This window comes from Cyprinus carpio, chromosome B9 (genome assembly GCF_018340385.1).
Source record: "Cyprinus carpio isolate SPL01 chromosome B9, ASM1834038v1, whole genome shotgun sequence".
NCBI classification, from domain to species: domain Eukaryota; kingdom Metazoa; phylum Chordata; class Actinopteri; order Cypriniformes; family Cyprinidae; genus Cyprinus; species Cyprinus carpio.
In genome coordinates, this window is record NC_056605.1 from 22,330,353 (window position 1) to 22,343,548 (window position 13,196).

General features: G+C 37.9%; 2 protein-coding genes across 8 annotated transcripts; both read left to right on the top strand.

Annotated features, from left to right (window-relative positions):
• Positions 1 to 219: 219 nt before the first annotated feature.
• LOC109056412 (junctional adhesion molecule 2A-like) lies at positions 220 to 4,447 on the top strand. Of its 2 annotated transcripts, none has more exons than XM_042731615.1 (10): positions 220 to 398; positions 1,967 to 2,032; positions 2,132 to 2,242; positions 2,390 to 2,539; positions 2,687 to 2,874; positions 3,054 to 3,162; positions 3,919 to 4,035; positions 4,116 to 4,140; positions 4,247 to 4,274; positions 4,379 to 4,447. In XM_042731615.1, the coding sequence occupies exons 1-10, from the start codon at positions 323 to 325 to the stop codon at positions 4,415 to 4,417; spliced, it is 909 nt and encodes a 302-aa protein (XP_042587549.1). In that variant the 5' UTR covers positions 220 to 322; the 3' UTR covers positions 4,418 to 4,447. The 2 variants fall into 2 exon arrangements, with proteins under 2 accessions (XP_042587549.1, XP_042587548.1); XM_042731614.1 differs by having other exon boundaries at positions 224 to 398; positions 4,244 to 4,274.
• A 2,390-nt stretch (positions 4,448 to 6,837) lies between these two features.
• LOC109056373 (GA binding protein transcription factor subunit alpha) lies at positions 6,838 to 13,111 on the top strand. 6 transcript variants are annotated; one of them, XM_042731609.1, is made up of 10 exons: positions 6,838 to 6,986; positions 8,395 to 8,491; positions 8,625 to 8,769; positions 8,870 to 8,954; positions 9,403 to 9,630; positions 10,505 to 10,699; positions 10,792 to 10,845; positions 11,054 to 11,182; positions 12,073 to 12,265; positions 12,404 to 13,111. In XM_042731609.1, the coding sequence occupies exons 2-10, from the start codon at positions 8,415 to 8,417 to the stop codon at positions 12,663 to 12,665; spliced, it is 1,368 nt and encodes a 455-aa protein (XP_042587543.1). In that variant the 5' UTR covers positions 6,838 to 6,986; positions 8,395 to 8,414; the 3' UTR covers positions 12,666 to 13,111. The 6 variants fall into 6 exon arrangements, with proteins under 6 accessions (XP_042587543.1, XP_042587544.1, XP_042587545.1 ...); XM_042731610.1 differs by lacking the exon at positions 6,838 to 6,986 and adding an exon at positions 7,027 to 7,187; XM_042731611.1 differs by lacking the exon at positions 6,838 to 6,986 and adding an exon at positions 7,027 to 7,183.
• Positions 13,112 to 13,196: the final 85 nt, after the last annotated feature.

A 13,196-nucleotide genomic window follows, 5' to 3' on the forward strand; every position in this document is an offset into this window, starting at 1 on the left:
GTGCGTCCTCCATAATGTTATCCACAATTGTCATAAAAAGTAAATAGGCCTGTAGAAAGACGTGTGAAAGAAAGGTATATTGTTAAGGAAATGCATATTTATTTATGTTTTACCAAAAAAAAAAAAAAAGGTTACCATGCTTACCTACAAAAAAATAGCCTACCATGATGAGAAACCATTTTATCTTATACAAACGTCGCTCGTATGCAAGTCATCGAGAAATGTCTTGCGCCGTGCTCGCGCAGCGTTCTGACGGGAGCGCGCAATACTATCTTGAAAAACATCCGAAGAGCAAGAATCACATCAGACTATCCACGCGCTCATGCACCAGCCGGACAATCTGAAGATGAGCACAACACACATAATAACCTTCCCCGCTCTTCTCATGCTGCTCTGCTGTAAGTGTATGATGATTGCATGGCTCATTATCTGACGCTTTTTAGTTTATGTTTTCTGTGTTGGTTGGGCATTTTAAAAGAAAAAATGAACTTTCTCACTCTAAATGAAATGGCTTGAGGATTCTGAGGGGTGAGTTGGAAAATACAGTTCATAACTTTGATGGATAATTTGAATGTATATTTAGGCCTCTCTGTTAAGAATTATACCTTTTATTTTAATTAATTCTATTCTACATTGTTTTTAAAGTGTTAAGGAGCTGCTAACATAGACAAAATATCATAATGTTTAAAAGTTATTACAAATAATTATAATTATATGTAATAAATTATTTCTATTGTAAAATATAATAATGTTTTTATAATTTTTACATTTAAATTGCATTTTGTTTTATTTTATTTGTCTCTCACACCACCAGCTTTGTTTTGGTTCAAAATACTGTATGATTGTTGTGTGTGTGTGTGTGTGTGTGTGTGTGTGCTTTTTCAAAGAGAGATGGATGCTTTGAGGGTCTGGATAGGGTGGGTGGGGGTCTTGTAAAACACTTCGTTTACACAAACTTCTCAAACAGTATTTGAACACATGAGATCCTGAGGGTGATAAAATGTCCGTGAAGAAGTTGTCCAGATCTGAACTTCAGTCTGATGTGGCAGGAACCCTTTCATGTCACTGATGCCCCTTGACAGACTCCTTGTGTACTGGTCATTATCATGGAGATTATGGTTACTTGGCATACCATGAGAAATTCTTGATCCCATCCAGTCTAGAGATCCAGATATATGTAAACTAAAAGATGTTTTGATCATTACATAACATGTCATTTTTATATAAGAATGGATATTACAAATTAAGAATATAGCTATTAAATGTTGACTTTGACCAAATTGATTGGTTTTATTCTGATAACTATTCTGTTTCAGGCCACTGAGTGCTAGTTAGAGTTGTTAAATACCTTCTGGTGTGGGCTTTAACTCCAGTCCTCTTCCAGCTGAAGAGGTTTTAAGTTACAGCAGCATAAGTCTTTGTATCCCTGGGTAAAAAGACCCTTTGCAGCCTTTTTCTCTCTATTCTCATATCAAGGATTTATGCAGATAAAGGAAAGTGTTTTCCCTCACTTTCCCCAGTAGTGCATGTTTTTCAGTGAGTGAGTAGGTTATCAGGCTTGGTTTGGACTGCCACCCCCCATTAAACACAGACAGACTGTGTGAGAACATCCATCCGTTACATAAATTCCTACACATCCCTGTTCCTGGCACCACCAGAGCGGGGAGTGCATGTTAGTGAGGTTTCACATTTGAGAAGAAACTCAAATCTATTTACTGTATTCTTCCTATTTACCTAAATATTATAATATTTGCAAGATGCATTTTTTTTTCAACATTCAACAGGGTTAAGTTAAGCTTATATCAACAGCCTACGTGTGAGAATTTCAGTTTGTCCTTATCAAAAACTCTGTGGGCCAAACATGACGATTCCCCCTTAGTTTGCTATTATAAAAATGCTGTGGGAGGGAATTTTTATAGTGTGTTACAACTTTCAAGTGTTCATTTGTATCTTCCCTCTCCTCCAGTTCCCAGCTCAGATCCTGTTACTGTGACGACAAGCAAAGCCAGAGTGGAGGTACATGAAAACACAAGTAAGGTCATTAGTCTTCAGATAAACAGCTGGACACGTTTAGTTATATAAAAGCTTTCAGACCGTATTGATTTGATACTTCTGTCTGTTCTTTGCAAAGACGCTGTCCTCTCCTGTGAGTTCAGGACAGAGAAAGAAACAAACCCACGTGTTGAATGGAAGAAGAGAGGCAAAGATGTTTCGTATGTTTATTTTGATGGGGATTTTACAGGTAGGTTGTTGTTTCGCCCATTTCCATATTTACTGCAACCTTGTCCCTAAACACGATTGCACCTTATGTATTTCAGTGAATATTTGTTTTGTACTCATTACATATATTTTTCTTTAAATTGTTCTGACTTATTCTCATCATTACCAGGTTCATTTAAGGGCCGTGCATCCATCGATGGGGCAACAATGACTCTTCGTGGTGTTACACAGAAAGACTCAGGAGTGTATCATTGTGAAGTCACAGCCCGTCAGGACAAAATCAAGCTGGGGGAGGTCACTGTCACCCTCAATGTGCTTGGTGGGAATAAAAATCTTCTTAAATTTTCAATCTTGTCATTTTCATGTGCAATTGCACCAACAATATGCCTAACTCTTAGCCTTAAGCACAACCTTTCTATCAGTGAGCAATATGATCATGTAATGCAACTCTGTCTTACATGGACAGTGGCACCACATGCGCCGTTATGTGAGGTTCCAGAAACAGTCATGAAAGGATTTTCTGCGGAGCTCCGCTGTAAAGACAAACTGAGTGTTCCTGCTGCCACCTACAGCTGGTACAAAGACAACAAACCACTTCACACCGCCAATCTCCCTGAAATCAACTACACCCTGGACCCCAAAACAGGGACTCTGGTTGGTTTAGTGCTATAATCTCTTTTTTTTTTGCTTCATACTAACAAACTGCCTGAAACTGTTAGCCTTTTCCCCTTATAGCTAACAAACACTGCTTATGTTTGATTGGCTTTGATGCATTCATGATGTGCAAGTATGATTGATATAGACTGTGTTTTTTTCCCTTTATTTTTGAGCAGAAGTTCAAGGCAGTGTCAAAATCTGATGAGGGTCAGTATCGATGTGAGGCCTCCAATGGGGTGGGGGCACCCAAAAGTTGTGCAGGACGGCATATGAAGATAACTGAATGTAAGATAAGTTCAGTTTGGTAGTTTAAATTACACTGAAGTTTTGAAATACTGTAATAGAGTTGAATGTAACATGAAAGTGTACTAAGAAGGTATTTACCTCAAAGTCTTAAAGGTACAGTAGCAGAAAAACCCTTATGTTCTGTTGAGGTTGACTACTATACTGGTTTTGTTTGGGGGCCAAGAGACAAAATGAAGGGCAATTTCAAATTTATTTAATTATTTTCCATTAAAATTCCTCTGTTTTACCACAAAGTAGACTTGTGATTTTCAGAAATTTGTGACTGGCAACTGGGTCAATTGGATTTTTTTTTTTTTGGGAAACAAATTAATACTTTTGTTCAGCAAGGATACAATGATCGAAAAGTGAGATTATCGCATAAATGTACGTAAATGTATCACTGTTTCCATAAAAATATTAAGCAGCACAGCTGTTTTCAACATTGATATTAATCAGAAATGTTTCTTGACACCAGTTATTTTAACTTGGAACATTTCACAATATTACAGTAATTCTTTCAACAAAATGTATCAACCTCAAACCTTTGAATGGTATTCTAGTAATGTTGTTTCTGTTTGAGGTCATTTTGACCACAACAAAAGCACATTAGTCATAGTTGCTTAGATGCCAAACAAAACATCAGGTTTAAGTCAAAAGGCTAGAGCGATGCAGGGTAACTGAATTAGATTTGCCTCTACAACCTTGACTAACTGGACAGAGTGTAAATGAATATTTGTTTGACATGCTCTGTTGTAGTTGAGCTAAACATGACAATAGTTATAGCCATAGAAGTGGGAGCGTTCCTGTTCCTCCTCTCATGCTGTGTTGCCATCTGTCTGTGCTGCAGAAGAGGGTGCTGTCGTTGCTGCCGCAGTGAGTACCTTTTACTCAAACACAAACTAAATAGGCTATTTAACTTTGACCACTAACACTGATCTTAAATTTACCAACAGAGAATAAAAGAGAGACCAAACAAAGGTACGTCTTATGCAGTATTTTTTAATGCACTCTAATCTACAGTATAAGAATAATACGTAACAGACCATTAGGAACAAAACGGTTCTTTCTTTTCACTTTTCAGCAGAACAAAGACCAGCTATAACCCTCCAGACGTAAGTCTTTAAGTTTCCTATCAAAAATTACAGTAATGGCACTGTAGAGATTTTTCTTTATAATAATGACTAGTCTTCATCCCATTGTTCATCTCTCTCCTCAGCCGAGAAGCTACAAACACACACAATCCTTTGTGCTATGAAGAGCGTGCACATACTAGATAGCCCTGTGCTAAAAGAAGTGTATTTAAGTGACCTCAAAGACTAGAGAACCATGTCTTACATCAAGTGCACTTGTATATATATCTATGATTTGCTCTGATGGCCTATCAGAGCAGAAAACACGCCCCCTGGTGTTGAGGTCCATCCACTACAGACCCACGTTATGGTTAATCTCTGCTGTTTCTTTTGAACTACTGTAAAAAGCTTTTTATTTTCATTTATTTTTAGATGCCGTGTAGTATTCTAATAGTCTCATATCTGTTTGACTTCTCACAACCTAGAATAGAGACTGTAAATGTTGCACTATTTTATTTTATTATGGTTTCAATTAGGGCTGCACGATATTGGGAAAAAATGACATTGCGATATTTTATTTTTCTGCGATATATATTGCGATATGAAATCTAATCTATTTTTTTCTTACAAACAAAAATGGGGTGAGCAAACTTACATTCTCATTTTAAATGATTTAAACATCAGAGTATTATTTAAGTTAGAGTAAATTATTTGTTTGTAACTTTAGGATATGGTTTGAATTGTTAACATATTAACTAACATGAACTCACCATGAGCAATACTTTTGTTACTATATTTATTAATCTTTGTTTATCTTAGTTTATAAAAACACAGCTGTTCATTGTTTGTTAATGTTACTTCACAGTGCATTAACTATGTTAACAAATACTGTACAACTTTTGATTTCAACAATGAAGGCTATAATTCAGACGTCTTGTGAGTTCAGTGTTGGACAGGTCAGGTGTTTAAACCCATTCATTAAATTGAATCGGTTCAAAGGAATCATTAGTTCGCGAATCAGACGTGTACGGCACGCGTTGTGTAATTATCTCGGCAGTTTAGGATATCGCACAAGATTTGACAACACAGAAAACATTTCATCACTGGATAGTTTTTTTTTTTTTTTTTTTTTGACACCATCGTATCAATTGATTTTGATTAATATGCGCGAGGGAGAGAGAGCAAGACAGCGCTATGTGTTGTTTGAAGACGGTGAAGGTGAGCGCGCAGCCGGGGCTCTCTCTCTCTCTCTCTCGCTCTCTCTCTCTCTCTCTCTCTCTCATATGCGCCCTGTTAAACTGACAGGACTTAAAAACACATGCAAATGATAAACTTTCACTCTATGATGGTTAAGCTGTGCAATTAATCCGCGAATCACATTCGTCAAGGGCCGGGGAGCAGCTGGCCCGTACGGTTATTGAATAACGGATCAACTACGACAGCCTACATCGCACATCCTGCGATGTGACTATCGTGGATTCGTACATCGCGATATCGATGCTTAAACGACACATCGTGCAGCCCTAGTTTCAATCATCAAGCCACTGAGCATAGAGGTCCAACTACAGATGTGATGGTCCACTTTATTACAGCAGAAACAAGCTTGACTTGTCTCAGGATGTCTCTAAAGTATTTAATCAACATACGTTCAATGTTTAGTAGAAATGGATCACAAGCATCTTGACTTGTTTCTACACATCTCATTCAGAAGTATCATCTGTTTTCTAATTATGGGTATTTCTCAATGATATTGCATTTGTTTATTAAATGAATAGTTAATTGATGTTCTATGAAAAAAAAAAAAAAAAAAAAAAAAAATTATGTTCCACAGAAGAAACAAAGCTATACAGGTATGGAACAACATTTAGGTGTGTAAATGACAAGTTTTTTTTTTTTTTTGAGTGGGCCATTCCTTTTACAACAATGTGTTAAACAATGTGTCTGAGCTTATTTAACTATTTGGTTTAGTTCATATGTGGCTCAAATCAACCAACAGTGTATAAAATAATAAATGACTTGGTCTTGTTACATTAACTGACATGTAAAATAAAGTAAATGCATTATCCACACTCCACTGCAATACTGATTCCTCTCTTTAAAGATTAAGTGACTGGCATATACTTTCAATGTGAAAAAATGCACAAATCAGTTTGATTTTCCAAGTTTATTTAATAACTGGCTTTGAGACAGTTAGTGGTCACATCCAAAAACAGTGAGACATTTCTTAAACATAAAAATATTTAATGTCCATCAACAGGAAAAAAAAAAAATCACTCAAGAATAAAGTGTGCAAAAACACAAAAGTGTTGTGTACATGAGTTCGGAGGTACATACATATAACACAAGATAATAAACAAACATAAAAATACAAATATTGTATGGGTGTCAGTTTTTACAAATAAAATAAAAAACAAAACACGTAACGGAAGATATATAAATAAATGTGTACTTGAGTATCCAATAATGCGTCGCTTTTCACACTTAAGACGGTATCTGCTATTGACTATTATTTGGCACTAATAACCATATAAATACCTTTATACATTATGATTTATAGTTAAAAACTGCACAGTGGGGAGTATGTTGCTGTCAGTGGGCAGCGAGGCCTCCTGCTCATCCCCGCCCCCAATGCAATGTTGACCAAAAACCAGCATGAACGTTCACTCAACTTATTAGCACACACACTAAACTATAGCCTCTGACACCCAGCTTTAGTGCGCAAAAACTCCAACACTCACTGCACGGGATAAAGAGGTACGTTTGGCCGCAACACTAATTCATGTGAGATAAACGAGGGCAATAATGAGTATGTTGCATATGTGTGAGGTTATAAGCGAGTCAGTTTTCCCGCTTTCTGCGCCAGCTAACTGTTAGCACCCAAAGGGGAAACTGAGCTAGCTGGAGAGCTAACAGAACTGACTGTAAGCCAGCCCTCTCACGTCCGACGAGCAGTAGGTAAACTTTATTCTGGATCATTTAAAACATATCAGTTTCCATCGAAATACGTTGTCGACGCTTATAACTCCGTCGTGAAAGACAACGCGCGACTTTTCTTAAAAGTTAGCGCAAGCTGTCAGCGCGAGCAGATATTCAGTCAACCAGGCGTGTCTCTCTGTCTTTCGTCAGCATCAGCTAAGCAGCTAACAAAGAGGCCAGGTATACATACATATTCCATCCGTGGATTGTACCTGCCGCAGACACTATATTCCGCACGAAGCGCGTAATTAAACACCGTGATGTTTCCGTCCGTTTCTTCAGGCGCACGGCTGTTTTCGGAAGTCTGTCAGCCGCCGTGACTTCGGCCAGGATTTCCGGCTGCTTTTACATCTGCCCTTCTCTTGTTTTGTTTCCGTTTCTTCCATTTCCGTTTTAACTTTCCAGAATCAAAAGTCTTGATGTGTAGCTACCCCTGAAAGTTTCAGAAGTTTTAAAAAGTCGTCTTTTACGCCCAAATTCGCGCTTATATTACGAAACCCAAAAGCAACCCAACATGGCAACTGCGTTTGAATCGATTCGCGCGTCGTCTTCCCACCCAGTCGCCGGTGGAAATTACATTAATAAAATATTGCGTTCAAACCCACACACGAAAATAATAAACGGATTGACCAAATGGAGGGCGTGTTTAATGAATAATACATCTCCTGTGTTTAATAAGAGTGCTAATGTGGGAAAAATGCCATGGTGGGCCTGTGCTCAAGCAAAGCCTCGGTGTTGCCTGAGAGTTTATTGGACTTCTTAGACCGCAGGAGTGCGTTAATCTGAACATTTGTAACTTTGAAGCACATTTATATATTTTGTATAACTGTGTGTTCATTAGAAAATGCTGACGAGAATGTAAAATTAAATATTCATTTTTTATTTTAATTTTGAAGTATATAGTTAGGTAACACTTTGCAATAAGGTATTTATTACTACGAACTAACAATACAACTGCAGCATTTATTAACCGTAGTTACTGTTCAAAATTAACCAATGCATTAAAAAAAAATCTAATCTGTTAATGCACTGTGAACTAACATGTACAAACAATGAACAGCTGTATTCACAAACAGTTGTATTAACAAATGAGACTTTAAAGTGTTACGGATAACTATGGTACACTTTCTTGTGAGAAATTGCAAAAAAAAAAAAAAATTCTTATTTTTTTTTATTCACCTTATAGTTGGACAAGGAATAGAAGGGATGTCTAAAAGTGAGACAGAGGAGATGATTGAAATTGAGATTGATGGTAGGGAGAAACAGGAGTGTCTAGAGGAAGGGTAAGTGCTTTTTCTGTCTTTAGCTTCCTTTTTTTCCTTCCTTCTCTGTTTGATGTGTTTAGAGGAATCATCTCATTGTGCAACATGTATCTTGTGCATATGAAATGATCTGTTTCCTGTGTCCAAATGTCAGGATTGAGGAGCAAACCATCACAGCAGCTGAACTGATTACTCAAGACATTGACATCAATGAGCCGATCGGTAACCTAAAGAAGTTACTGGAGCCTCGTCTTCAGGTCCCGCTGGATGGATATGACATTTGTCTGCAGGACATCCTAGTATGTGCTTCTATATTAATGCAGTCTTATTTAAGTGCACTCATCGTATTCATGGGCTAAGCTCTTTTTACTCCCTGTCTCTGCTGCTTTCCTTGTGTAGTTGCATCCTGATCACAGTCTTTTCGATCAAGGAGTGAAGACAGATGGCACCGTACAGCTCAGCGTGCAGATTGTCACGAAACCGGGTGACAGTTTACAATGATCTCATATTGCTGTTGGTTAAATCTCAACTTGTCAACATGCCCTTCAGACAAATGAAAATATTTGGGTAGTTAACGTGTCCTGCGGGGTGATGTGCTGTTTAAAACAGCACTTTGCTCATTTTTCTGTAATTATGCATGCAGCTTTTACGAGCTCATAGTAATTGAGAGACTACACGAGTATTTGCTCTTTAAAAAAATAATCACACCAAGGAAGGACCATTTAAAATGAATTAGGGAAGGCAAAAACATGATTAAATATAGTGGAACAACTTAAAATAAAATTAGCAGCTACATAATAGAGAGTTTCCCTTATATATTTCTATAAATTTAATAAAATAAATCCTTGTTAAAAAGTTATGCCACAACTACCAATTTACAGCAATAATAAAATCTAAACTTGACTTGCTTGTGCGTTTGTGGTCTGTTTTAGGTGAAGAGAAATTGAATATTCTGGAGATTGTGAAGCCCGTGGAGACTGTGGAGATGGTGATCGATCCGGATGCGGCTGCTGGCGAGGAAGCCCATCTGGTGGAGGATGGACATGTGATTGCGGTGGAGCAAGCCGCCATTCCTGATGACACTTCAGAGCAGGTGACCCGCTGGGCGGCCGCATTGGAAGGATACCGCAAGGAGCAGGTTCGACTGAACATTCCCTATGGTGAGTATTCCATTGTTATTAACATGTTTCTGAGGTTTAAATCTAAATATTGAATGGATTTTGTTGAAGAGTGTAGGCATATATAATGAGTACTATATTATCACAAATACTGTTCAGAAGTTTGGAGTTGGTAAGATTTTTAAAAGTTTTTGAAAGAAGTATCTTATGCTCACCAAGGCTGCGTTTATTAGAACAAAACACAGTAAAACCAGTACTGTGAAATATTATTCAAAATGGATATTTTCTGTTCATTATATTTGAAAATGTAATTTATTCATGTGATGGCAAAGCTGCATTTTCAGTATTATTACTCCCGTTTTCAGTGTCATAAATCATTGTAATATACTAATTTGGTGTTCAAGAAACATTTCTTATTATTATCAGTGTTGAAATATATTTGTGGAAACCATGAAACAATTCTGTTTTGAATTTTTTGATGAATAGAAGGTTCAAAAGAACAGCATTTATATGGAATATAAAAAATTTTTTTACATTGTTTTTTTATTGTCACCTTACTCAATTTAATGTCTGAATTTCTTGAAAAAAATCTTGCTCGCTCCAAACGTTTGCACAGTATTGTATGCATTTCTACTACATAATTTCATGAATCATGAAACCTGAAATGACAATGTTTAAAGAAATCACAGTTTAATTATTTTGTTACAAATCATATAAAGTTTACATCGGCATGAAGTCAGGAGTAGTTTGTCTTGTTTGTTTTTTTTGGTAAAGAAATGAACATGTAATACATGTAATATTTAAAATATTAAATCCAGTAAATGCAGCAATAGATTTTCATTGTCAGATCTGTGCATTTTTACATCCCTAGTCCGTAGCGGTTTCATTTAATGAGCTTTATGTGTCTGTCTGTCAGACCCGGTGCAGTGGACAGCAGATCAGGTGATCCACTGGGCAGTTTGGGTTATGAAAGAGTTCGGCATTGAGGAAATGGAGGTGGGTGGCATTCACATTCCCGGCCGCCAGCTCTGTGGTTTCAGCCAGGAGGAGTTCCTCCAGATCGTGCCCAGCGGAGAGATCCTGTGGAGCCACCTGGAGCTTCTACGCAAGTGTAAGTTTTGTGGGTGGTGTGTGTTCTCCTACAAAACCTTCTCTGTCACAATACCGTAAGCTTGTTTTCAATCTCTGTAATGCTCTGTGCAGATGTACTTGCGAGTCAGGATCAGGGTCAGGAAGCAACAGTCACCATTGATCAACGTGAGTATCAGTAGATCCTGAATCTTGTCTGTTTTTGCAGTTGCTTCTGCTCCATTTTATCAACAACAGCACCTTTTGAGTACATATTCTTGAATAACACTTTTTGTATAACCTGCACATGACTTGCAAACTTGGCAGTTTGTGTGCTTTTCGATGAAAGGAGAATGTGTTGGTCTTCAGGGTAACACAGTTTCTTGATATTCTCCAGCTGTGCAGATCATTCCTGCCCCTGTGCAGCAGGCCACACCCACAGCCATTAAGGTGATGAAGCACAACAAAACACCCCGAGCCCCCCGGATCTCAGGAGAGGAGCGCAGCTCCCCTGGCAACCGCACAGGTACATACAAACAAATATAGCAAATATGCACGTGTAAAAGGTCTGGTTTATCAACAGTATCATGTTTGTTAGAAATAAATGCATGTAAGTGGTGTAATAATCAGTATAAATTGCTATTTGCAATATATTAGATAATGTTATATTGATGATGATATCAATAATTTATTTTTAAAATTTTAAATGACTGTTTTGAAGTATGGGGCTAGTATAATGGGAAGTGAATACTTTTTTTCAGGAAGGGCACTTTAAAACGACCAAAAGTGACAGTAAAAACTATATATATATATATATTGTATTTCAAATAGAAAAAAGAATCAAGAAATGTATCACAGAATGAGTAGCACAGCTGTTTTAATTATTAATAAAAATCAAAAATGTTTTCGAATACAAAAATAGCACATTAGAATGATTTCTGAAAGATCTTATGAAACTGAAGACTAATGCCTGCTGAAAATTCAGCTTTGCTATGATATATTAAAATAGAAGACATTTATTTTAAATTGTAATATTTCCCAATACTTTTATTTTTGATCAAATGAATGCAGCCTTGTTGAGCATACATTTAAGAAAAAGAAAAAATCTTTTTAACCCTCCAACATTTTAATGGCAGTGTACATATTGGAGAAATTTTGGATGCTAATATAATCTAATCTTTCATTATATGATCTATATAGAGGTGGAACGGTATTTTCCTCTTCTTCTCTTTTAAATTGAACACACTATTGTGTGTTCAATTCAAATCATATCTCATGAATTAAATGTGAGTCATACCTTCAATTCTGAATTTTGCCAAAACCCCATGCTAAAAAAAACAAGAATGATCATCTCACATGCAAAACGGTAATAAATGATTGTAGAATTGTTTATGATTGTGCTGTATGTCCTCTCAGGTAATAACGGTCAGATTCAGCTGTGGCAGTTTCTCCTGGAGCTGCTGACGGATAAGGACTCTCGGGACTGCATTTCCTGGGTGGGAGAGGAGGGCGAGTTCAAACTCAATCAGCCTGAGCTGGTAGCTCAGAAATGGGGCCAGCGCAAGAACAAGCCCACCATGAACTACGAGAAGCTGAGCAGAGCTCTCAGGTGCGAGTGCATCATTTCCCCTCTCGAGTTTAAGTGCTTTTGGAGGGATGTAGCTAGTAATCTGGAGTTATTTGATGTTTGCTTAACACTTCAACAAGAAAACTAACTCAATCCATCAATCTTGTCTCATCTAAACAGGTACTACTATGATGGAGACATGATCAGCAAAGTGCAGGGCAAGCGCTTTGTCTACAAGTTTGTGTGTGACCTGAGGACTCTGATCGGATACAGCGCCGCAGAGCTCAACAGCCTGGTGACGGAGTGCGAGCAGAAGAAACTCGCCCGGGTGCAGCTGCATGGCCTCGGCCAGCCCGTCAACACAGTCACTCTGGCCACCGCCACAGGCCAGCCCGTCACCACAGTCACTCTGGCTGCAGCAGCTTTAGAGAAAGACAGTTGAGGAGGGAGTGAGTGGCATGTTATCCCAGCCAATCAGGAGACAAGTTTAAGATGGGAGGAATCCGGGTTAAACATTTGACTTTGGGCAGGGTGGGAAACAGCGGGTTTGTAAGCAGATGTGCGCTTTTGTTACGAGTCTGTGTGTATGTCTGCGTGTCCCTAAAATGCTTAGAGAGCGAGTGTATGTGCGGATGTGAGAGAAAAAGTATAGATGATCATGTATGAGCTTTCAGTTTTTGTACGCTTGTTCTCTGACTGCAGGGTAGCATCGGCTATATTTCCATTGTATATACTCTATGTTTTTGATAGCCACGTGGGCAGTGTATTTTGATATTTTCCATTTGTAAAGGATCTTTTCTTTTTTATTTTTGAGTGTCCCAGTTCCCTCAAGGTGAGGTACTTTTTACTGTCCACCAGAGGGCAATAAAGAGACAGCTGGTTTTTGAATTGCCCGAGTCTTGCATAATGCAGCAGCAATCAAACACACCCTATGTTTCTGTCTTGTTTTGTGCAGCAAGCAACACACCACAAG